This window comes from Budorcas taxicolor, chromosome 21 (assembly GCF_023091745.1).
Source record: "Budorcas taxicolor isolate Tak-1 chromosome 21, Takin1.1, whole genome shotgun sequence".
NCBI classification, from domain to species: domain Eukaryota; kingdom Metazoa; phylum Chordata; class Mammalia; order Artiodactyla; family Bovidae; genus Budorcas; species Budorcas taxicolor.
The window spans coordinates 60,869,481-60,888,202 of NC_068930.1; the positions used below are offsets into that span (position 1 = coordinate 60,869,481).

The 18,722-nt window shown below is 49.5% G+C and overlaps 1 protein-coding gene across 1 annotated transcript in view; it reads left to right on the plus strand.

Annotated features, from left to right (window-relative positions):
* Positions 1-1,952: 1,952 nt before the first annotated feature.
* Positions 1,953-18,722, plus strand: part of SLC24A4 (solute carrier family 24 member 4) — a 180,080-nt gene continuing 163,310 nt past the window's right edge. The window contains exons 1-2 of the mRNA XM_052659932.1: positions 1,953-2,082; positions 4,104-4,214. Of these exons, the coding sequence (XP_052515892.1) occupies positions 1,953-2,082; positions 4,104-4,214 (241 nt within the window). The remainder of the gene's footprint in view (positions 2,083-4,103; positions 4,215-18,722) is intronic.

Below are 18,722 nucleotides of genomic sequence, written 5' to 3' on the forward strand. Positions count from 1 at the left end.
ATGCTTAGTCTGAGAGGAACTGTGCAGATGGTGTCCCACTAGAATCAGTGGGACAGATTTAAAAGGGTCACGCTTCTGACACTTGAGTGTACACACAATCCTCTTAGGGGGTCTGGTTAAAAATTCACATTCTCAGTAGGTCTGGGCTGGAACTCTAGAGCCTGAATTTCTTGCAACCTCCCAGGCAATGCTTATGCTGCTGTGGACCACATTTTGAGTAGTGATAAATAAAATAACACACATCCTGCAAAAACAGTGACTTTTGTAACTGACTCTGTTAAACCGGCATTTATCTAAGGGTCTGGCTCCCCTTTGATTTGGGGTTCCTTGAAAGCAGGAACTGGATAGTACACATATTTTGGTTGTTTTGTTCTCTGACTGGCACTTGGCACTGATCCTGCACTCAGTGGGTGTGTATTTATTTAATTAAACAGACCTGGCCTTGTGCCAAAAAGGATTTTACATGGACTTAACCCCTAGCACACTCTAACTAGGTGCTCAATGGCCAGGGAAAGAAGTCATTCCCAGGGGCTGAGGCCCTCTGGCTCAAGGTCCCCACCACCTGCTTGCACCTGGATAACAACCCAGCGGCTGCTCTTCTGAAATTCTGCCTCCTGCCCCATTTTTGAAGCGGTTTACGCTAGAGGGCCGATCAGAGAGAAGGAGGAAAAACAAAACCAAGCCCAGAAGGCCCCGTGAAACGGTACGGCTCCAGAACATCAAAAGCTCAACTCTCCGCGGCGGGGCGGCAGAACTCTCGGGTTTCTCTCCAACGGGTCTCCTGCGTTTTGCAGGTCAGCGTTGCGCCCCCGCCGCCGGCTCCCCCGCCCGCCCCGAGAGCCCTGCAGGAGCTGGTCCCCGCGGGCTCGGGCGCTTGTTGGCTTGGTGCAAGCGTGTTTGTTATCTCAGCTCTAGCAATTAATCTTCTCCTGCATCTCCCGCCCCGCGGGGGTGTAGGGGCCTCGGGTCGCCTCGGGGGTCGTGCAGAGCCCGGACTAGAGCGATCGTTCTACGGAAACCCTCGTTTCCAGAGTCCCTGCGGTGCCATAACCTGTTCCTCTCTGCAGCAGCCCCGCAGGGTTAGAGAAGGGCTAGTTTCGGCTCCGTAGGGGCAGGGGGAGAGAAAAAGGGAGAAGGAGGGCGACTGTGTGGGTCAGTAGCTGAGCCTCGCCGGGGAAGGGAGGAGCGCACCGGCGAGTGCGCCCTAGGGGAGGAGTACACGTGCTGGGGAGGAGGGGCTGGAGGGGAGGAGAAGGGAGGCGAGAGCTGCAGGCGGGAGGCGCCGCGGCCTCACAGACGCAGGCGCCGGTAGCCGGAGACAAAGTTCCCGGGGAGAGCTCGCCCCCGGAGGGCCGACATCTAGGCGGCTGGCGGCGAGCGTCGCAGGTCCCGCGCGTCCAGTCTGCCTCCCCACTTGAGCGCACTGGGCCGGCCCGGCTCCGCTCGCCGGGAAGCAGGGGAGCATCGCTGGCCGGCGACCGCCGCCAAACTTGGAGCGGGAGGATGCTACGAGTGGGAGCGGCGGCGCGGCGCGCGGGGGCGCACTGAGTGCTCCCGCGGGCGCCCCGGGGCACTGCTCCCAGGGCTGCGGCCGGGCGAGGGCGCCGAGGCTGAGCGGGCAGGTAGCGGCACCAACGCCGGGACTGCGCCAGCCCTGCGATCCAGGGCCGCCAGCGCCACCGTGCCGGCGTCGCCTCCTTGCCGCCGAGCCATGGTGCGCGGAGCGCGCACACCGCGCGCGGGACTCTGAGCTCCGGCTGCGCCGCGCGCCCCCCACCTCCTCTCTCTGCTTCCCTGCCGAGCTCGCCCGCTGGCCATGAACCTTTGGCCTGGAGCCCCTGGCCTCTGAGCCTCGAGTCGCCCGCTCCAGTCCACGCCGCTCGGCCCCAGATAGCACTCCGGCCGCTGGAGCTCCCCATCCTCTGTCAGAGACTGCATCCAGGCGCTGCGGGATGGCGCTCCGCGGGCCCCCTGGGCCGCGCAAAGTTCGCAGGAGGCGAGAGATGCTGCCGCAGCAAGTTGGCTTTGTGTGCGCGATTTTGGCCCTGGTGTGCTGTGCGTCTGGCCTCTTTGGCAGCTGGGGTAGGTAATGGTGCGGGCCTGCCCGGGGAGTTGGGGGGTTTGAGCTGGAAAACCGCGGGACAGTTCTGGGAGGTGTTCCCTCTTTTCCCAGCCAGGTTAGCTCCAAGGGTTCATCCAGTCCCCTCCCCATCAGGCAGGTAGAGCGCACCCAGGAGGGCTGATGGCTACGCTCCGAGCGCTGGTGCCTGTTCCCCTGAGCTGCGCGTGGCCGCTGGGGGCTCCGAACGCGGCTGCAGGTCTGTGTTACTAAGACGAAAGCATGAACCACTGGCCCCTCGGCGCCAGAGTTCTGTCCCTGGGGGTGCCCAGGGAGTGTGGGGAGCGCAGCGGCGAGGTCCATGTATGGATTCTCTTGGCCTGGGGAGGACGAGACTGAACGGACCACCTTCCAGTTTTGCAGAGCACGGAAGATTGTTCTCCGCGTCCCTCGAAAACCCAGGTTTTGAGTCTCAGCTCTCGCCCCCGCCCCTGCCGAAGGGGCGCCCGGGGTGTCCTGACGCGTCCTCTCCAAACCCTAAAAATGGTGGGGCAGTCTGTCCCCTGGGGAGGTTGCCGCTGTGTTTCAAAATCACTTTTCAACTCCTATTAATCCCCGCGGAATTAGAGTGTTGGTGCCTGGAACCACGATCCACACGCCTTCCAACCGAGAAGAGACAAGGATATTGGGGAGTTGCTTAGGATATGCAAATTTAAGATGGAGAGAGAAAGAAACTTACAAAAAATGTTAGGGATGGGGTAGGGCATGTGACCCCAGGTGGAATCTTCAAAAGACAGAGTGGCTAATGTTCCCATTATATGGGTGCTGGGGACCTTTTAGTGTTGTTTTTAATATTCTATTTTAATTTTTAATGTTCTCTGGCAACTTTATTTCAACTTTTCAATTGAAGTATAGTTGATTGATAATGTGTTAGTTTCAGGTGTACAGCAAAGTGATTCGGTTATACATATATGTGCATATGTATGTATGTGTGTATTTTCAAACATTTAAGAAAACAAAAGAAATGCTGTGATTTAACAATCAGGATATGGGGAATAAAGCAGATGGTACCTTTTTGAGTAGTTAGGGACAATTTAGAGAGGCTCATAGTGATTGGTAAAAATCAGGTGGCGCTTCATTAAACTTTATACAGCCTTTCAAAACTCAAACTTCGTGATTTGAGGATGAAAGATTAAACAAAACTTGCCCTTTCCAAAAGAAATCCAGAAAGGTTATTTGAACACCATAGTACCTGGTGCTTTGCAATTGGGCAAGTTGATGTGTTTTCTCCCTCAATTACACACTAGAAATAACAAAATACCTAGAGGCTCTTAGATGTCAGCATTATAGAAGAGGTATTATTACCCAGCTGAAGCAGTGTGCACCTCAGGAGAGGTAAATGAATACTTTAAAGGTCTTAAAGTGAGAATTATTTTTTATTTGCTGGATCAGGAAGGCCTTTAGAAGTTCAACTGCACTTGGTCATCAGCATCCACTCCAGTGATCTTCCTTGTTACTCAGTATGGCCCTTGAACCATCAGAATCAGTGTCACCTGGGAGCTTGTTAGTGTAGAAGTCCAGGTCCTGGGTCAGACCTACTGAATCAGAATGTGCATTGTAACAAGGTTCCCGGGTGACTTGTATGCACATTCGAGGGTCAGACCCCATCACCTTTCTCCATCTGTTTGCTGACTATCCTTCAGGACCGGGATACCTGAGCATGTTTACTGGCTAAGAACTTAACGGTCGCCTGTCTAAACCCGGTATTGCACTTGTGAGGGGCTGAGACCGAAGCAATCTTGGCCAAGGTCAGAGCACATGCTGGCCTATCTGGGACTAGAAACAATGAACTAGATCTAGGAAACAGATTACTGTAGGTGAGCAGGTGATCCTGTGCTTCCAGTCACTGTCTCATCCCTGCAGATGGCTTTAAATAGTCAAACAGGGCTGTTGCTGACAGAGCCAGATATATGCTGTAAGGCCATTGTGAGAGTGTAGGTGCCATGTTGATCTCATGGTGTTTGTGACTTATTTTCCAATCCAGGGCGCAGAACAGCTTCTGTGAGCAAATATGTTCTCCCAGACACATGGAGAAATAGAAGGCTGATGGCACCAGTGAATGGGACTGAGGCAGCCAAGAACTGCACAGATCCTGGTAAGAGATTCTTCCCAAGGCATTTGACTTGGCCTCAAGATGGTATGGATGTAGACAGTCGTAACCAGAGCTGAGAAAAGATGGTTTTGTGACCCTGAATGGGAAAGGGTAGCAATAAGGAGCTGAAAGGTAACATACAGACATTAATCAGTTGTGCTGCTAAGCAACTCACATTTTTTATCCAACAACTGAAAAGGTCACATTTGAGAGTTCTCCATTTTCAGTTTTTGTTCTCACAGTGCTACTAAAGGGTCAGTGTTCTGCCCCGAGCCCCCATTTTGTTTGTCTGGATGTCTTCGTTTTCTCTCCCTTTCGCTCGCTGAGTCCATCTGATGGAACTCCAGGGGCAGCACAGCCAGCTGCTCGGGGAGAGAACACTTTGGGATGACCCACCAGGTCATACCACCCAGGGTCGCTGCAGGGGTGGGACACACTGGGACCCCTTCTTTGGGAGAGGAATTCCAGGTATCATTGCAACCTGAGAGATGGTTCTGCTTGCCCTGGGAGGTGGTTTGATGTTCCTCTTCAGACTTCTCCAGGGAGTCAGAGGCTGTAGGGACCCAGTCTTGTCTGTTCTTCTTGCCAGACACAGGCTTTGCTTAAACGGGTAGAGATTTCTTCCCAGGAGCTGTACTGGCCAGCTAATAGAAGCTCAGATAGGCCAGTCCTAGGTTTTAGCTTCAGCCCCCAAACTTGGGGCCCCTTGTGCAAAGGGCTCAATGGGATGATGCATTTGAAAGCTCTTTGGGAACCGTGAAGTTTTATCTTATTTAAAATAATTGAAATATAGTTCATTTCTAATGTGTTAGTTTCAAGTATATAGCAAGGTGATTCAGTTATATGTATATGTCTATTATCTTTCAGATTCTTTTCCATTTAGGTTATTATAGAGTGTTGAGTATAGTCCCCCATACAGGCTTATACTATAAACCTTGCTGTTTACCTATTTTACATATAGTAGTGTGTATATGTTAGTCCCAAGCACCTAATTTACCCCCACCTCCCCTCTATCCCCTGTGGTAACTGTTTCTTTCTAAGTCTATGAGTCTATGTCTGTTTTATACATAAGTTCATTTGTATCATTTTTTAAGCTTCCATATATAAGTGATATGATATTTGTCTTTCTTGCTTGATATGATAATCTCTAGGTCCATCCACGTTGCTGCAAATGGCATTATTTCACTCTTTTTTTTTTTAATAGCCAAGCAATATTCCCTTGTGTGTATATCTTCTTTATCCATTCATCTGTTGATAACATTTAGGTTGCTTCTGTGTCTTGGGTGTTGTAAATAGCTCTGCTATGAACATTGGGGAACATGGGGTGCATATCTTTTCAAATTATAGTTTTCTCTGGATATATGCCCAGGAGTGGGAGTGCAGGATCACGTGGTAACTCTATGTTTAGTTTTTTAAGGAACCTCCATACTGTTCTCCATGGTGGTTTCACCAATTTACATTCCCACCGAGGGTGTAGGAGGGTTCCTTTTTCTCCACACTCTATGGAGGTTTTATTTTAGATGGATACCACTCAGCTTTTCCACCAAGTTGCCAAGCAAGTCAGTCTTTTTAGATGTCTGTTTTCTTACCTGTAAAATGGGAAGAATAGAACTTGGCCTCCTACTCTAGGGTTGTTAGAAGAACTGGGTGAGGCTCTGCATGGGGCTGTATGAGAAAGGAACTAGAAACCCAGGCCAAAGGAACAGGTTAGGAGGCAGTCTTCCCATGACTTATTCTCATGGGTGTGCCAGCAAAGCAGTGCTGTGCTCCATTGTATCCAACACTTTGCGACCCCATGGACTGTAGCCCACCAGGCTCCTCTGTCCATGGGATTCTCCAGGCAAGAATACTGGAGTGAGTTGCCATTTCCTTCTCCAGGGTATCTTCCCCACCCAGGGACTGAACCCACATCTCTTGTGTCTCCTGCATTGGCAGGCAGATTCTTTACCACTAGCGCCACCTGGGAAGCCCTTATTTTCATAGGCAAGTCTTATCCACATTTTACAGGTGGGTAAATACCTAGGGAGGAGACAGGAGTCACTCAAAGTCATGAAACTTTTAAGTGGGAAGCTGGTCCGGGAACCTAGGCCTGTAGGTCTGAAATGTTTGGTTAGTTCCATGCACCGACGAAGGCCAGGGCCTTCCCTCAAAGCCTGTTTTCAACACCATCAACTTCCTTTCCCTCAAAATGCTGTCAGAGGAGTCCATCTGGGACACAGAGGTTTAGCTAAATCTGTAAATTGTTCACCCTCTGCTTGATGGGGATGGGGCCCGGTGAACTCGCAGAAAAGCAGCTGGGATTCCCTTTGAACTCCCACCTGTCCTGGTGACCCAGTGGGCAGTGGTGCCGTCCTGTCATTTCACCTCCCTCAGCACATTCTTCCAGCAGCAGGAAGTGGCTGACGCATGTGTGGGACTAACCCGTGAACATGTGTACAGCCAGAAACTGTGGCTGGGGCCCATCCTCTCATTCCAGTCTCCTGAGATGCTAAAATCAGCACTATCCATGTGGGGAATGCTTTTTCACCCTGGGTAAAGAGGGGGAGTGCATTCTGCACTGATTTCTAGCTCACCAAGCTCTCATCTTGGACTGGCTATGTCTTCCTCCTGTAGCTTCTGTCACGTGTAGCCTGGGCACACTGGCTGATTCAGGACCCCATTTCTTAGGTTAGAGTCTCCGATGCCCTACTGTCACTCCTATCTCTTCAGTGTACTGTCTGATCAAAAATTATTCCACTAACTATGGGACAGTCAGCCCTATATGGCAGGAATGCCTGGTTTTGTTCCCCTTCAAAGAAGGAAGCAGGGAAACTGGCAAACTGTTTAGCAACAAGTCACTTGAATTGGGCTTCCCAGTTGGCACAAGTGGCAAAGAACCCGCCTGCCAATGCAGGAGACATGAGAGACACGGGTTTGATCCCTGGGTTGGGAAGACACCCTGGAGAAGGAAAGGGCAACTGACTCCAGTATTCTTGCCTGGAGAATCCCATGGACAGAGGAGCCTGGTGGGCTACAGTCCTTGGGGTTCCAAAGAGTTCATTTTGTATCAGCTGTTTCTGGGATCGTGTCCTGCACATTAGAAAGGACTTGGTAAATATTGGTCAGGTGATGGAATGAAAGTGCCCTTTCCAACATTAAACACCTCAGTGTTTTTGCAAAGGTGAGGAACACAAGGCTCAAAAGTTTAGTGACTTCCCAGGATCTCTTGGCCGCCATGAACATCCTGGGGTCACCTGGCTCTGATCGCATGCCCTCCCTATTGTACTTGCCCCTGCTCTCCCCCCAGGCCAGATGGGGCCAAAGCCTGAGTTCCCTTCCAGCCTCTTCATCCGAGGACCATGAGACTATCTAGCCCCCTTTCCATTTCACAAGTGGGCGCTTGGTGGAGGTAGAAGCGAGTATAAGAGGCAGCCCTTGTCATCAAGCAGATCATAATCGAGTAGAGAAGACAGAGTCTCAACCCAGGGGACTCAGTGACCTGGGAGGACTGCAGAGGTCCTCCAGGCAGCTGCCTCACAGGACCACATCAGGGACTTGGAGAATGGCGAATGAGTCCAAGGCAGTTCTGCAGAATCTGGGGGTCTAGATGAAGCAGGCCTCTGCTGCAGTGACGGAAAACTTTCCCAAGCTGGGTTTAGCCAAAAAGGGAGTTTATTGGCTGAGATCAAAGGTGAACTGTGATGCTCACTTTCCGCCTCTGAGCTCAGATATCATCCAGCGTGCGGTGACCACAGCCCCGGCTTTAGGTCCTCCCAGACCCCAAAATGCTGGACAGAGTGCTGCTGGCTGAGGTGTTTCTGCAGAAGCCCCAAGGTTCTGGTGGGTTGGTGTGACTTGAGTCACATGACTTCCTTAAGCCAGCTGCTTGGCCAGGGGAGTGTTGGGCCTGGACCCGCTTAGAGTTAGGTCACAGGCTCTGTGTCTGGAGGGATGGGACTGAAGCTTCCTCCTCCAACACCTGAACTCCCACTGGGAGCTGGCAGGGGTAGGCATTTTCAGGAGGTGGCTTTGTAGCAGTCCTGTTCTGGGGCTGCTGTGATGAAGGTGGACCAGAGCTCCCTACCAGTTAGTGTCGGGGTGCGGGGGGCAGTGGTGACAAGGTGGCATTTGATGGCTGCCTTCTTTGCTACACAGTTACAGGAGCTGCCTGTAAACAACCACAAGTTTCTTGCATCCTCTGAGAATCCACCGTGCATCCCTCTCCACCAGCTAGACTGCCTCCTTTGTGACCTAGCAAATGGGGTCTTTTAGGGATGTGGTCTCCCCATGTGGTCTCTCCACATGTTTCTTCATGTGGAGCTTGAACAATGGCCTGCTGTGTCAGTTCCCAGACCGGAAGCATTGCCCACAGTAGGTGTTCAGCAAACATTAGTTCACATTGCCCACAGTAGGTGTTCAGCAAACATTAGTTCACGTTTTCATAAGAACCTCCAGGAAGGAAACGTGTCTTATTTTCTCTCCCCTCAGAGTGCAACCTGTGTGTCTGTCAGAGAGATAGCTTTGTGTCCTAAAAACACAAATGGGACCCTGCTCTTGTCATCCCTTAAGACTTGAGGTGGAAAGTGGGCTCTTTTCTCAGCCTGGGGTCATGTCTTCATATCTCGGGAGTGTTTCTCTCTTGTTATTTGCGCTTCAGTGTGATTCCCGCTTGCCCCCCTCCCCCCACCCCCCGCTGACCTCATCACGTTATCCCATGTTGTTTTTATGACATATGTCTCTGCTGTCTAAAATAATTTAGTTATTTCTCATCTGTCTCCCCTTGAGGGCTACCTAGCTCACTGCTCTATGTCCAGAAGAGTGATTCTTGACCCTGGCTGCACGTTCAGATCACTGAGCCCTTTATTTATTTCTGGTTGTCCTGAGTCTTCATTGCTGTGCGTGGGCTTTCTTTAGTTGTGGAGAGCAGGGACCACTCCACGTTGTGGGGTTCTAGGGCGCACGGGCTTCGGTAGTTGCAGCACTCAGGCTCGGTAGTTGAGGCACATGGGCTTAGTGACCCCGAGGCATGTGGAATCTTCCTGGACCAGGTATCAAACCTGTGTTGCCTGCACTGACATGTGGATTCTTATCTACTGTGCCACCAGGGAAGTCCCCACTGAGCACTTTTGAAATGCCCGGGCCCCACCCTGGAGTGTCTAATTGCCTTTGTCTGGGGTAGAGCCCAGAAATCAGGACTTGTTCAGACCTCTCCAGCTTATTCCAAGTTGAAGCCAGAGTTGATGCACTTGCTGGGCTGGAGTCCTGCTGCTCAGTGTGGTTGGCATCACCTGGGAGCGTTAGGGATGCAGAGTTTCAGGCCCACCCCAGACCTACTGCAGGGTCAGAGTCTGCATCCTAACGGAATCCCCCAGGGCGCTCCCATGCCCACCGAAGGCCAGGCAGCACCGGGTTAGAACACTGTCTGCCACTTGTAGGCTTTCAGTATCTGAATGTTAAATGAAGGCTTAGACTTGGTCTGACATAGTGATTTTCCTGAAACACAGTTTGGTTTTTTTTTAAGTGTAGGGAAGCTAAAACAAAAACAAAAACAAAAACAAAAAAACAAAAAACCACAAGCTTCCTTTTGACCACTGAAGTCTATGGAAAAGTCATTTATTTTTCTTCCCTCAGAGGCATTGGGTCCCTCCCTACAAAATGCATGAAATAGGAATGAAGGGCAGTGACACTGAATCCTGTGGGAACTACCTTAATTTGGGCTGACAGAACAAAGCATTATAGGCTGGGTGGCTTAAAGAGCAGACATTTATTTTTTCAAACATTGTTTTGGAGGATAATTGCTTTGCAATATTATGCTGGTTTCTGCCATGTATCAACATGAATCAGCCATAGGTATACATATGTCCTCTCCCTCTTGAAGCTCCCTCTCATCTCCCACATCATCCCACCCCTCTAGGTTGTCACAGAGCTCTGGGTTGAGCTCCCTGTGTCCTACAGCAAATTCCCACTGGCTATGTATTTTACATATGGTGATGTATATGTTTCCATACTACTCTCTCAATTCGTCCCGCCTTCTCCTTCCCCACCGTGTCCACAAATCTATTCTCCATGTCTGCATTTCCGTTACTACCCTGCAAGTAGGTTTATCAGCAATATCTTTCTAGATTCCATATGCATGCATTAATATATGATATTTGTTCTTTCTCTTTCAAGAGCAGACATTATTTCTCACAGTTCTGGAGCTAAGATCAAGGTGTTGGCTAGTTCCATTCCTAGCTTGCAGATGGCTTTCTTCTTGCTGTGTGTCCATATGGTGGAGAGAGAACTGGAGGTCTGGTCTCCCTTCCCTTTATTAGAAGGGCACTAATCCTGTCATGCGGACTCCACCCTCATGACCTCAAATAAATCTGATCGTTTCCCAAAGGCTGTACCTCCAAACACCATCACATTTGGGGGTTAGGGATTCAACGTAAGAGTTTCAGGGAGACACAAACCTTCAGTCTGCATCAGGACCCAAAGGGTTTCCACACATCTCTCGGTGGTGACAGCTGGAGTGTTTGAAGACAGTGGAGGGTGGGACCTGTGATTCTGGGAGGTTCTGAGAGCTGCAAATGCCTGAGCCTGGCACTGACCTGTGAGATCCAGGGATGGACACATTCTGTGGCTGACTTTTGGAGCTTCTGGGGACCACATACTCCTCCACCCCCAGTCTTCCAAGATGGGTTCCTTTGTGTGATTGCCAGCTCCCGCTGGTCTTTCCTGATCACCCAACCCAAAGTAGCCTTCTATGTCACTGGTTCTCTTGGTTGCGCTTTTAATAGGCTCTCTATCTATTGTTACACTGTTTGCCTCTCTCAACTAGGATATAAAAGACAAGGCTCATTTGCTCTTTAAAACCATAATAGGTATTTGGTGTTTCCTTTTGTAAAATGATGGTGGTAAGGGGGTGATAATTGCATTCATTTCATAGGGTTATTAGAATTAAATGAGTTAATACCCATCAAGCATTTATACACACATGTTCACACATCAGCTTCCATTTTCATGATTATTTTTTTAATCTGCTTATCCGGAGATGACACAGTGCCTGTGTATTATAAGGACTGGAAAACTATCTGTCAGTTGAATTTTATGAGGACAAGTTAAGAAGTAAACATCTTACCACACACTGTTTATTTTCTCTTCTGGAAATACATTTACATTTCTTATTTGTTTTTAACCTTTTGGAGGTTTGGGATGCTGGAGGATGGTGTACCTTGCAGAAATTGCCTCTGAATAAAGAAACTGGTTTTCATCTCTCGGCATTTAGGTGGCGTTTTATCCTTTGGCTTCTCAGCTGGGGTGGGAATGCCTTCCCCCATTCTTTTCTGCCTTTTCCCACACATTTGAGATGGAATCAGTGGCCCTGCCTCTGCCATGTCACTCCTGTTCATTTGGGCTCCCTATATCCTGTGCCTTGTGCTTGAAAAGGGAGAGAGGAGCTTGGTTCCCACCATTGATGCTGGAGGAATTTTCTTCATCATGTTTGATTTTCCTGCTTTTCACATATGTCTTTTGAAAGGGCTCACGGTGCTGTGTCTTTGCTTGGGTGGCCATAACAAGAATACCATAGGTTGGGTGGCTCAAACAACAGAGATGTATTTTCTCACAGTTCTGGAGGCTGGAAATCCAAGATCAGGATACCAGCATGGTCAGGCTCCTGTGAGAACGCACTTTCTGGCCTATGTGTATCCTCACGTGGCAGGAGAGAGCAAGTGAGAACAACTCAGCTGGCTCTTCCTGTGAGGCCACTAATCCCATCAGGTCCAAAGCCATCCTTCATGACTTGTGCCACCCATGTGACCTCCCAGAGGCCCCATCTCTAACACCACTACCTTGTGGGGAGTACGGTTAGTGCTTCAGCAAAGGAATTTTGTGGGGACACCTTCAGTCCATATGGAGTAGGAAATGGCAAGCCACTCCAGTATTCTTGCCTGGAAAATTCCATGGACAGAGGCACCTGGTGGGCTGCAGTTCATGGGGGTCACAAAAAAGTCAGACATGACTGAGCATGCATGCATTCAGCCCATAAGAATGTCCATAGAGGGAAGGCCGGGGGGAGGAGAGGGCAAACAGGTTCTTGAGAGGCGTGTGAAGATGAAGGGAGGCTCTAGATTTTCAGGAAAGCAGAGGCATTGGATCACATTCTAGGTGGAGGATATTTTGCAGTCAGCCTGGCTCTGATCTACTTTCCCTTTCTGTTCCGGGTCAGGGCTACATGTGCAGACCAGGGGGAGAGGAGAGGGGGTGGGTGGTGGGGGGTGTGATGTCCTGCACACAGGAGCTGGCATTGAGCCAGGTTAGGAGGACATGTGATCATGGAGCAGGAACCCACTGCTGTGGGTCCCTGTAGGCGCCCCCGGTGTGGGGAGCAGAGGTGCAGAAAGCACGAGAAGGCAAGAGTAGAAGGAGGGGACCCAGAGCTGCAAAAAGTACATCAGGCCGCGTGGGTGTGGAGGTGAGGTGGTACCGGAGACGAGATGAAGTGTCTGGATTCTGAACGAACGTCTGTTCGGAGGCTGCTCCAGCAGGCTTGGGAGACAAGTCGCATATCCCAAGTTTGAAAGTTGTTATGTAAAAGCAAATGCTGCTTTGGAAAAGCAAGAATTGAACTTATCCCTGTGGGCAGGGAGATCATGGTTCAGTTACTGTCCCAAGTGGCAGAGCAGGCGGTCCAGCCTGGGCAGGGGCTTTCCTGCAAGGGACAACCTCTAGAGGAGCCAGGTGACTTCTGGGGGCCGTTGTCACCATCTGCCTTGGAACAGAGATAGGCTGGCAGAGCCACAAGTGGAGGCCAAGGAAGAGAACCGTCTGTCATCAGGGCAATCACTCTTGGCTTTTTTATGTGGGTGAACTGGATATGTTAATACAGCGGATCAAGTGGGAGCCAAAGTCTGGGTTCTAGTACTGGCTCTGCCAAGATCCTGCTTGGCCTTTGGGGTTCGCCTCTCCCCTTCTATCCCCCCTCCTTCCCCCACACCCCTGTCCCTCTCTCATGCCCCCAACCCTCCAAAGCGAGATTACATAGGATAAGTGTAAAGCCTTCCAGCAGCCAGACAGTGGCCCTGTCCAGAGAGCACTTTCCTCCTTGGACATGGCAGCTTGTGGTGGAGAAGGCAGACGTGTGGGTTTGAGTCCCAGCTCACTCTTACTGGCCAGCCATGTGACCCTCAGCGAGTTATATAATCTCTCTAAGCTTCAGGTTTTCTCTTTTGTAGCATTTCCTACCTGCCTTGTAGGGCTGCTGCAAGCCTTAAATCCCATGATGGATGATTGAAGTATCTCAGGGTAGCTGGCACACAGTATCTGTGGCCATCATTGTAACCATGGCTAATACCAGCATACTATGGGCAGGAGCTATTCCACGTGCCTTCTGTGTATTAACTTACTTACTCCTCATAAAAACTGTTTGGGTCAGTGCTATCAGTGTCTTCATTTTGAAGATAAGGAAAAGGCGACTTAGAGAGGTTAAATGACCAGTTCAAGGTCACCCAGCCAGCAAGAAGAGCCAGGTGTGTGTGTGTGCAAGGGAGAATCCACAAACTTTGTTTTAGAGTTGTTTTAGGTTTTCAGAAAATTCGAGAAGAAAATAGAGTTCCTCTATTATTCCTCTTTTTCCCAGCTTCCCCGTTAATACTTGCCGTTACTGCGGTACATTTGTTGCAGTTGATGAGCCAATATTCGTACATGATTGTTAACCACAACCATAGTTTACATCAGGATTCACCCTTTCTGCTGTGCATTCTCTGAGTTGTGATATAGACCTGTAATGACGTTGTATCCACCGGAACAATATCCTGCAGAATGCTTTCACTGCCCTAAACATCCTCTGTGGGGCCAAGCTTTTTAATTTGGATGGTCTGAATTGTGTGCCTACATCCTTATCCATAATTATGAATAAACTGGGTGGAAAAAGACAATTTAGAGGTGAGGACTTGCATTGCAGTTCCAGCCTCCATCACTGACTGGGACTGGGTGCCCCCCCTAAAGGAACAGGGAATGCCTGCCCATTTGCAACAGCAAACATCTGTGTGGGCCTCTCTTCTTGGTATGCTTCTAATACCAATTTGTTTGCAATCAAAAGTTTTTTTTTTCTTTTTGCCTTATCCAAACTATGGGGGCCATCTGCTAGCAATCTCGCCTCCTTGCTGGGCCATCTGCTCCCCCCGTTGACTTCCAGATTCTCCTCTCCTGACGCCATGCGGGCCTCCCGCAATCCAGAGCGCCCACTCGGCTTCCTCTTGAACTCTGAGGAACATTCCTCCTTGAGTTAAAAATGGAAATCATTAAGCATTGCCATGTGTTGCCTTGGGTGGAAGAGATCCAGCCGATCAACTCAATAGCAAAGTCAAATGCTTGAAAAGGGTTTTTTTTTTAAAGAAAAATAAAAAACAACAAACATTGTCCATTATGAAGAGGCCATTGGAGCATAGCATTTGACAAAAAAAGAAGAAAAATAAATGTGCCCGAATAATTTACAGTTTCTTCTGAAAGGGCAGTGCATGTCCCCTTTGGGAAAGAAATAGGAAGGTCACTATGTGGCCGAGAAGCAGAGGAGCTCGCTGCCCAGTGGCTTGTCCCCTTGCACATAGGAAGGTGCCCCCAGATTCTGAGTCATGGCAACCTTTGCTAATTCAGCACAGGAGGGGGCTGCAGCTCTGGGTCTCCAGACATTGCCTGAGGACCTAATGGCAATGTGTATTTCTCAGCTGTCTACAAAGCCTGAGATGTACTAGGCTGTGAAGCTGGGGGTGGGGTGTGGGGGCTGGGTGGAGGTGGAGGTGGGGGTGGGGATCTAGTCTCCGCTGTCAGGGAATAGGCTTTGCACGGAGGAGTCGGGGGCTTAAATAACAGAGTCACCTATGGCAAATGACTCTGGAGGAACGAGTATGGTGGATCAGGGCAAGGGTCCCCTCCCTGGAGAAGGTGACGCCTGATCGAGCCCTGGAAGGGTAGGAGGTGGCGGTTGAAGGGTGTTCTGAAGTGGAGGGCTTGGTCCATAGGAAAGTGCTGCGCAAGAAATCACAGCTTTATCCGCTACCTGAGCAATGCTCACTAGCAACCACTGCCTTCTGCTCATTGGCTGTCCACGGGGAGAGAGAAAACAAACACCTCCTAAGATTACCATGCACAATAGTTAAGTAATTAGGCTTTGGGGATTTAGCAGGGAGTCAGTGCTCAACCAGGGCTAGGCTGAATCAGATTACTTTGATTTTTTTTTTTTTTTAAAAGCAGGAGGTAGGGTTGGGCAATATGCTGGGGCTGCTCAGGATGAAGTTGGTGAACGGTTTCACGTTGCCCCCACCCCAAGTCACAATTCGGGCAGTTCACCCCAGTTCACAGGTTGTGCTGGGCCCAGTGCAGACAGTAAACTAATAGAAATATTTGCTAGTCTTTCCGCACTAGCCTGGGAGCTTCTTGAGGGCACGGCTGTGTCCCCTGCATCCTTGGCTCTAGAACTGAGGCCGGAGTCGGGCATGAACTCAGTTTGTGGCAAATAGTGATTGGACAACAGAGGTCCCCATTCTCCCTGGCAGGGAGGTGCAGCCCACGAATGCAGCTCCTGTCTCCCCCGCTGTCCCCACTTGCCTGTTGATGCTTTGGGACAGATCAGGACACCCAGCCAAGAGGAATTAAGGGTTAAGAGCTCAGGGGTTAAGAACATGGACTCTGGAGCCAATGTGCCTGGTTTCCAATCCTGCCTCTGCCCTTACTGCTTACTTGACCTTGAACTAGTTACTTTATTTTCTAACGTCACAGAAGGGGCAGGGTTTGTTTTGTTCACGGATACAGCCCAAACTCTAGAATAGCACTGTATGTGTGTGTGTTTGTGCGTGCATGTAGAAGCCTGTACAGTACCTTCCTCCTGGGGTTGCATGTGCTTAGCATGTTAATCTACATAATGTACTTACAGGAGAGCTTGGCACAGAGCAAGTACTGAGCAGCTTTTTGCTGCTGAATTTACCTCCAAAAGATAACTCAAATTGAACATCATTTTACAGGATGAATTTTTTAGAAACAAAGGAATGAGGGTGAATTTTGTAAAGGCAGCACTTGCTTGATTTCGAGTAGAAAGGTTAAGAAATCAATATCTGGACCTATGTGTACTGTTGGCCTTTTGCGTGGTTGATGCTGAGATGGCCCAGACTATGGAGGCTGCAGGAGGCCTCTGTGTGTTCCACATCTGGTCCTTTCGGGTGGTGAAGGGGGACTTAATGAATGCGATCTGGAATTTGGAGATCAGAGTCTGCATTCTGGCCTTGATAAAACCTGCACAGATGAGTCATTTTGGCTATTATAGCCTTAGTTTTCTGCCTGTGAAATGGGCATCATGATGACACTGTTTATTCTAAGGCTTTTAAGGATCAAGTGCCAGGTGCTATACAAGTATTATTCCTACTGTTTGCATAACTATGCTGTTGTTTAGTCCCTAAGGCATATCCCCATGAACTGTAGTCCATCAGGCTCTTCTGTCCCTGGAATTTCCCAGGCAGGAATACTGGAGTGGATTGCCTTCTCCAGGACATCTTCCCGACCCAGAGATCGAACCAGTCTCTCCTGCTTGGCAGGTGGATTCTTTATCACTGAGCCACCAGGAAAGCCCTTTGCATAACTATAATAGATGCTTAACCTTTTGAAGAACATTCCTTCATTGTGAAATGGAGAAAATCAGTTATTTGGGCCTTTTCAGAACTGACTCATTAAACCACAAGTAGGATTTGGTGCAAGTGCTGCACATGGTCCGTATGCAGGAAAGGCTCCCTTTGTGGAATGTCTGGCTAGAAAAAAAAAGATGCAGGAGGTCTTTAGAACATCTTTCCAAATACCAGCTTTTATGACCCTCCTCATTCGTTTATCTCATTTCACTTTATAAATGTCTGACTGTTGATTTCATTATACATGCCTAGTTCAGGGACTAGCCTTTTAGCTGGGTCAATCCCATACCAGCTGGTTCAACTCTGTACTTAAGATTTATGAAAGATTTAAGATTTATTAAAATAATCACATGGATAAAAAAAAATTACTTAGAAGGCCTCCTGAGGGCAGTTTCTCTGAGCTCAGGTAGGAAACCATCTTTGAGTTTAGTACTTGGCGGCTAGATGAGTTTTGATTGAATAGTACTATCTCCTAGGCCCATGGGGAAGTGAAAACTGATCTAGATGTGACCCTGCCTCCAGGGAGCTCTCATTCCAGTTGAGAGGCTCAAAATACAAAATTGAGTGTACTACAAGTAGGAATATGAAGTGTTCCAATCCTGGGGATTAGAACCCAAGAAGGACAGGTAGGTTGTAAATATCAGGATCCAAGAGCATCCTGTCAAAAGGGGGCCCTGAAGATGGGCCTACACATTCCCTTGCTGAGCCTTGTAGCAATCCTAGGAAGATAGGTGGTAGGTGGGTATTACTGTTGTTTTTATTATATTCAGTTTACAGAAGATATGAGGGAGGCACAGAGAGCTTAAATAGTTGGCCCAAGTTCTCCTAACCTGGAATTGGCAGAGTGGGGACTAGAACTCAGGCCACCTGGCCCCAAAGCTTGTATTCTTTGGGGAGATGATGAAGGGTCTCCTGGGTGAAGGACAGTTAGATCTCAGGGTAAGCTTGGAGCACAACGTGTATGGGCGGGTGTGGGAGGCTAGTCATCGTGTAACAAGCATGTTGGACCAAGAGACTCAAACATCACAAGGCCTTTGTCCCCTGCCCTGTAAGCAGTGAGGGCCACGGATGGTTTCTGAGCAGCTCTGTGTTTTAGAAAGATGACTTTGCTGGCACCATGGGGGATAACTTTAAAGTAATAACTTTAAGGTAATAAAATGAACATTCTTAGCATCATGCCTAGAAAAAAAGTGAAGACAGGGAGAACAGTTATGAGCTATTGCAAAGAAATTTAGGCAAAAGTGGTTGTCTTCTGCCGGATGTGGAGGACTAGATGAAGAAGGGCATCTTCTGCAGGTCTCAGCAGATGTTGGAGGTAGGAGGTGTCATTTCTGACCACAGATGCAGATAAAGGGCCCAGACAAATCACCATTTTCCAAGATGGGGGCCTGGGAAGCACCCCTTTGTTCTTTAGACTTGGACCCCTCTGTAGGGACCCTCGCCCAGAACCTTGTGCTGAGCACAGTGGCTGGTTTCCGTCCTCTATTTTGTGTTCCGAAGTGCACAGACACTCATTGGCTCTCCGTGTGTGAGGCCCTCGGTCAGTGCTGAGGGGAGGGAGAGAAGGCCCTGTTCTTGGTGAGCCCATAGGTGTGACTGTGACGTGTGACCTGGAATGACACTATAATGCCCAGTGCAGCTGGAAGACATCATGCGGGGTTGAGATGTGCTTTGACGCAAGTGGTGTTTGCTGGACAGATGGGAGCGTGCAAGATTCCTGGTGCTGGGTATGGTGGTTGCAGAAATAGGGTGGTAAGAGAGGACCCAGCTGGATCAGGGGCAAGAGTGGCCCTTTTCAGCTAGCTTTGCTCGGGTGGGCATGGTGGGCCCTGTGGCTGCATTGTGCCAAGCCTGAAGGGCACTGCTCCTCCATCTGGCT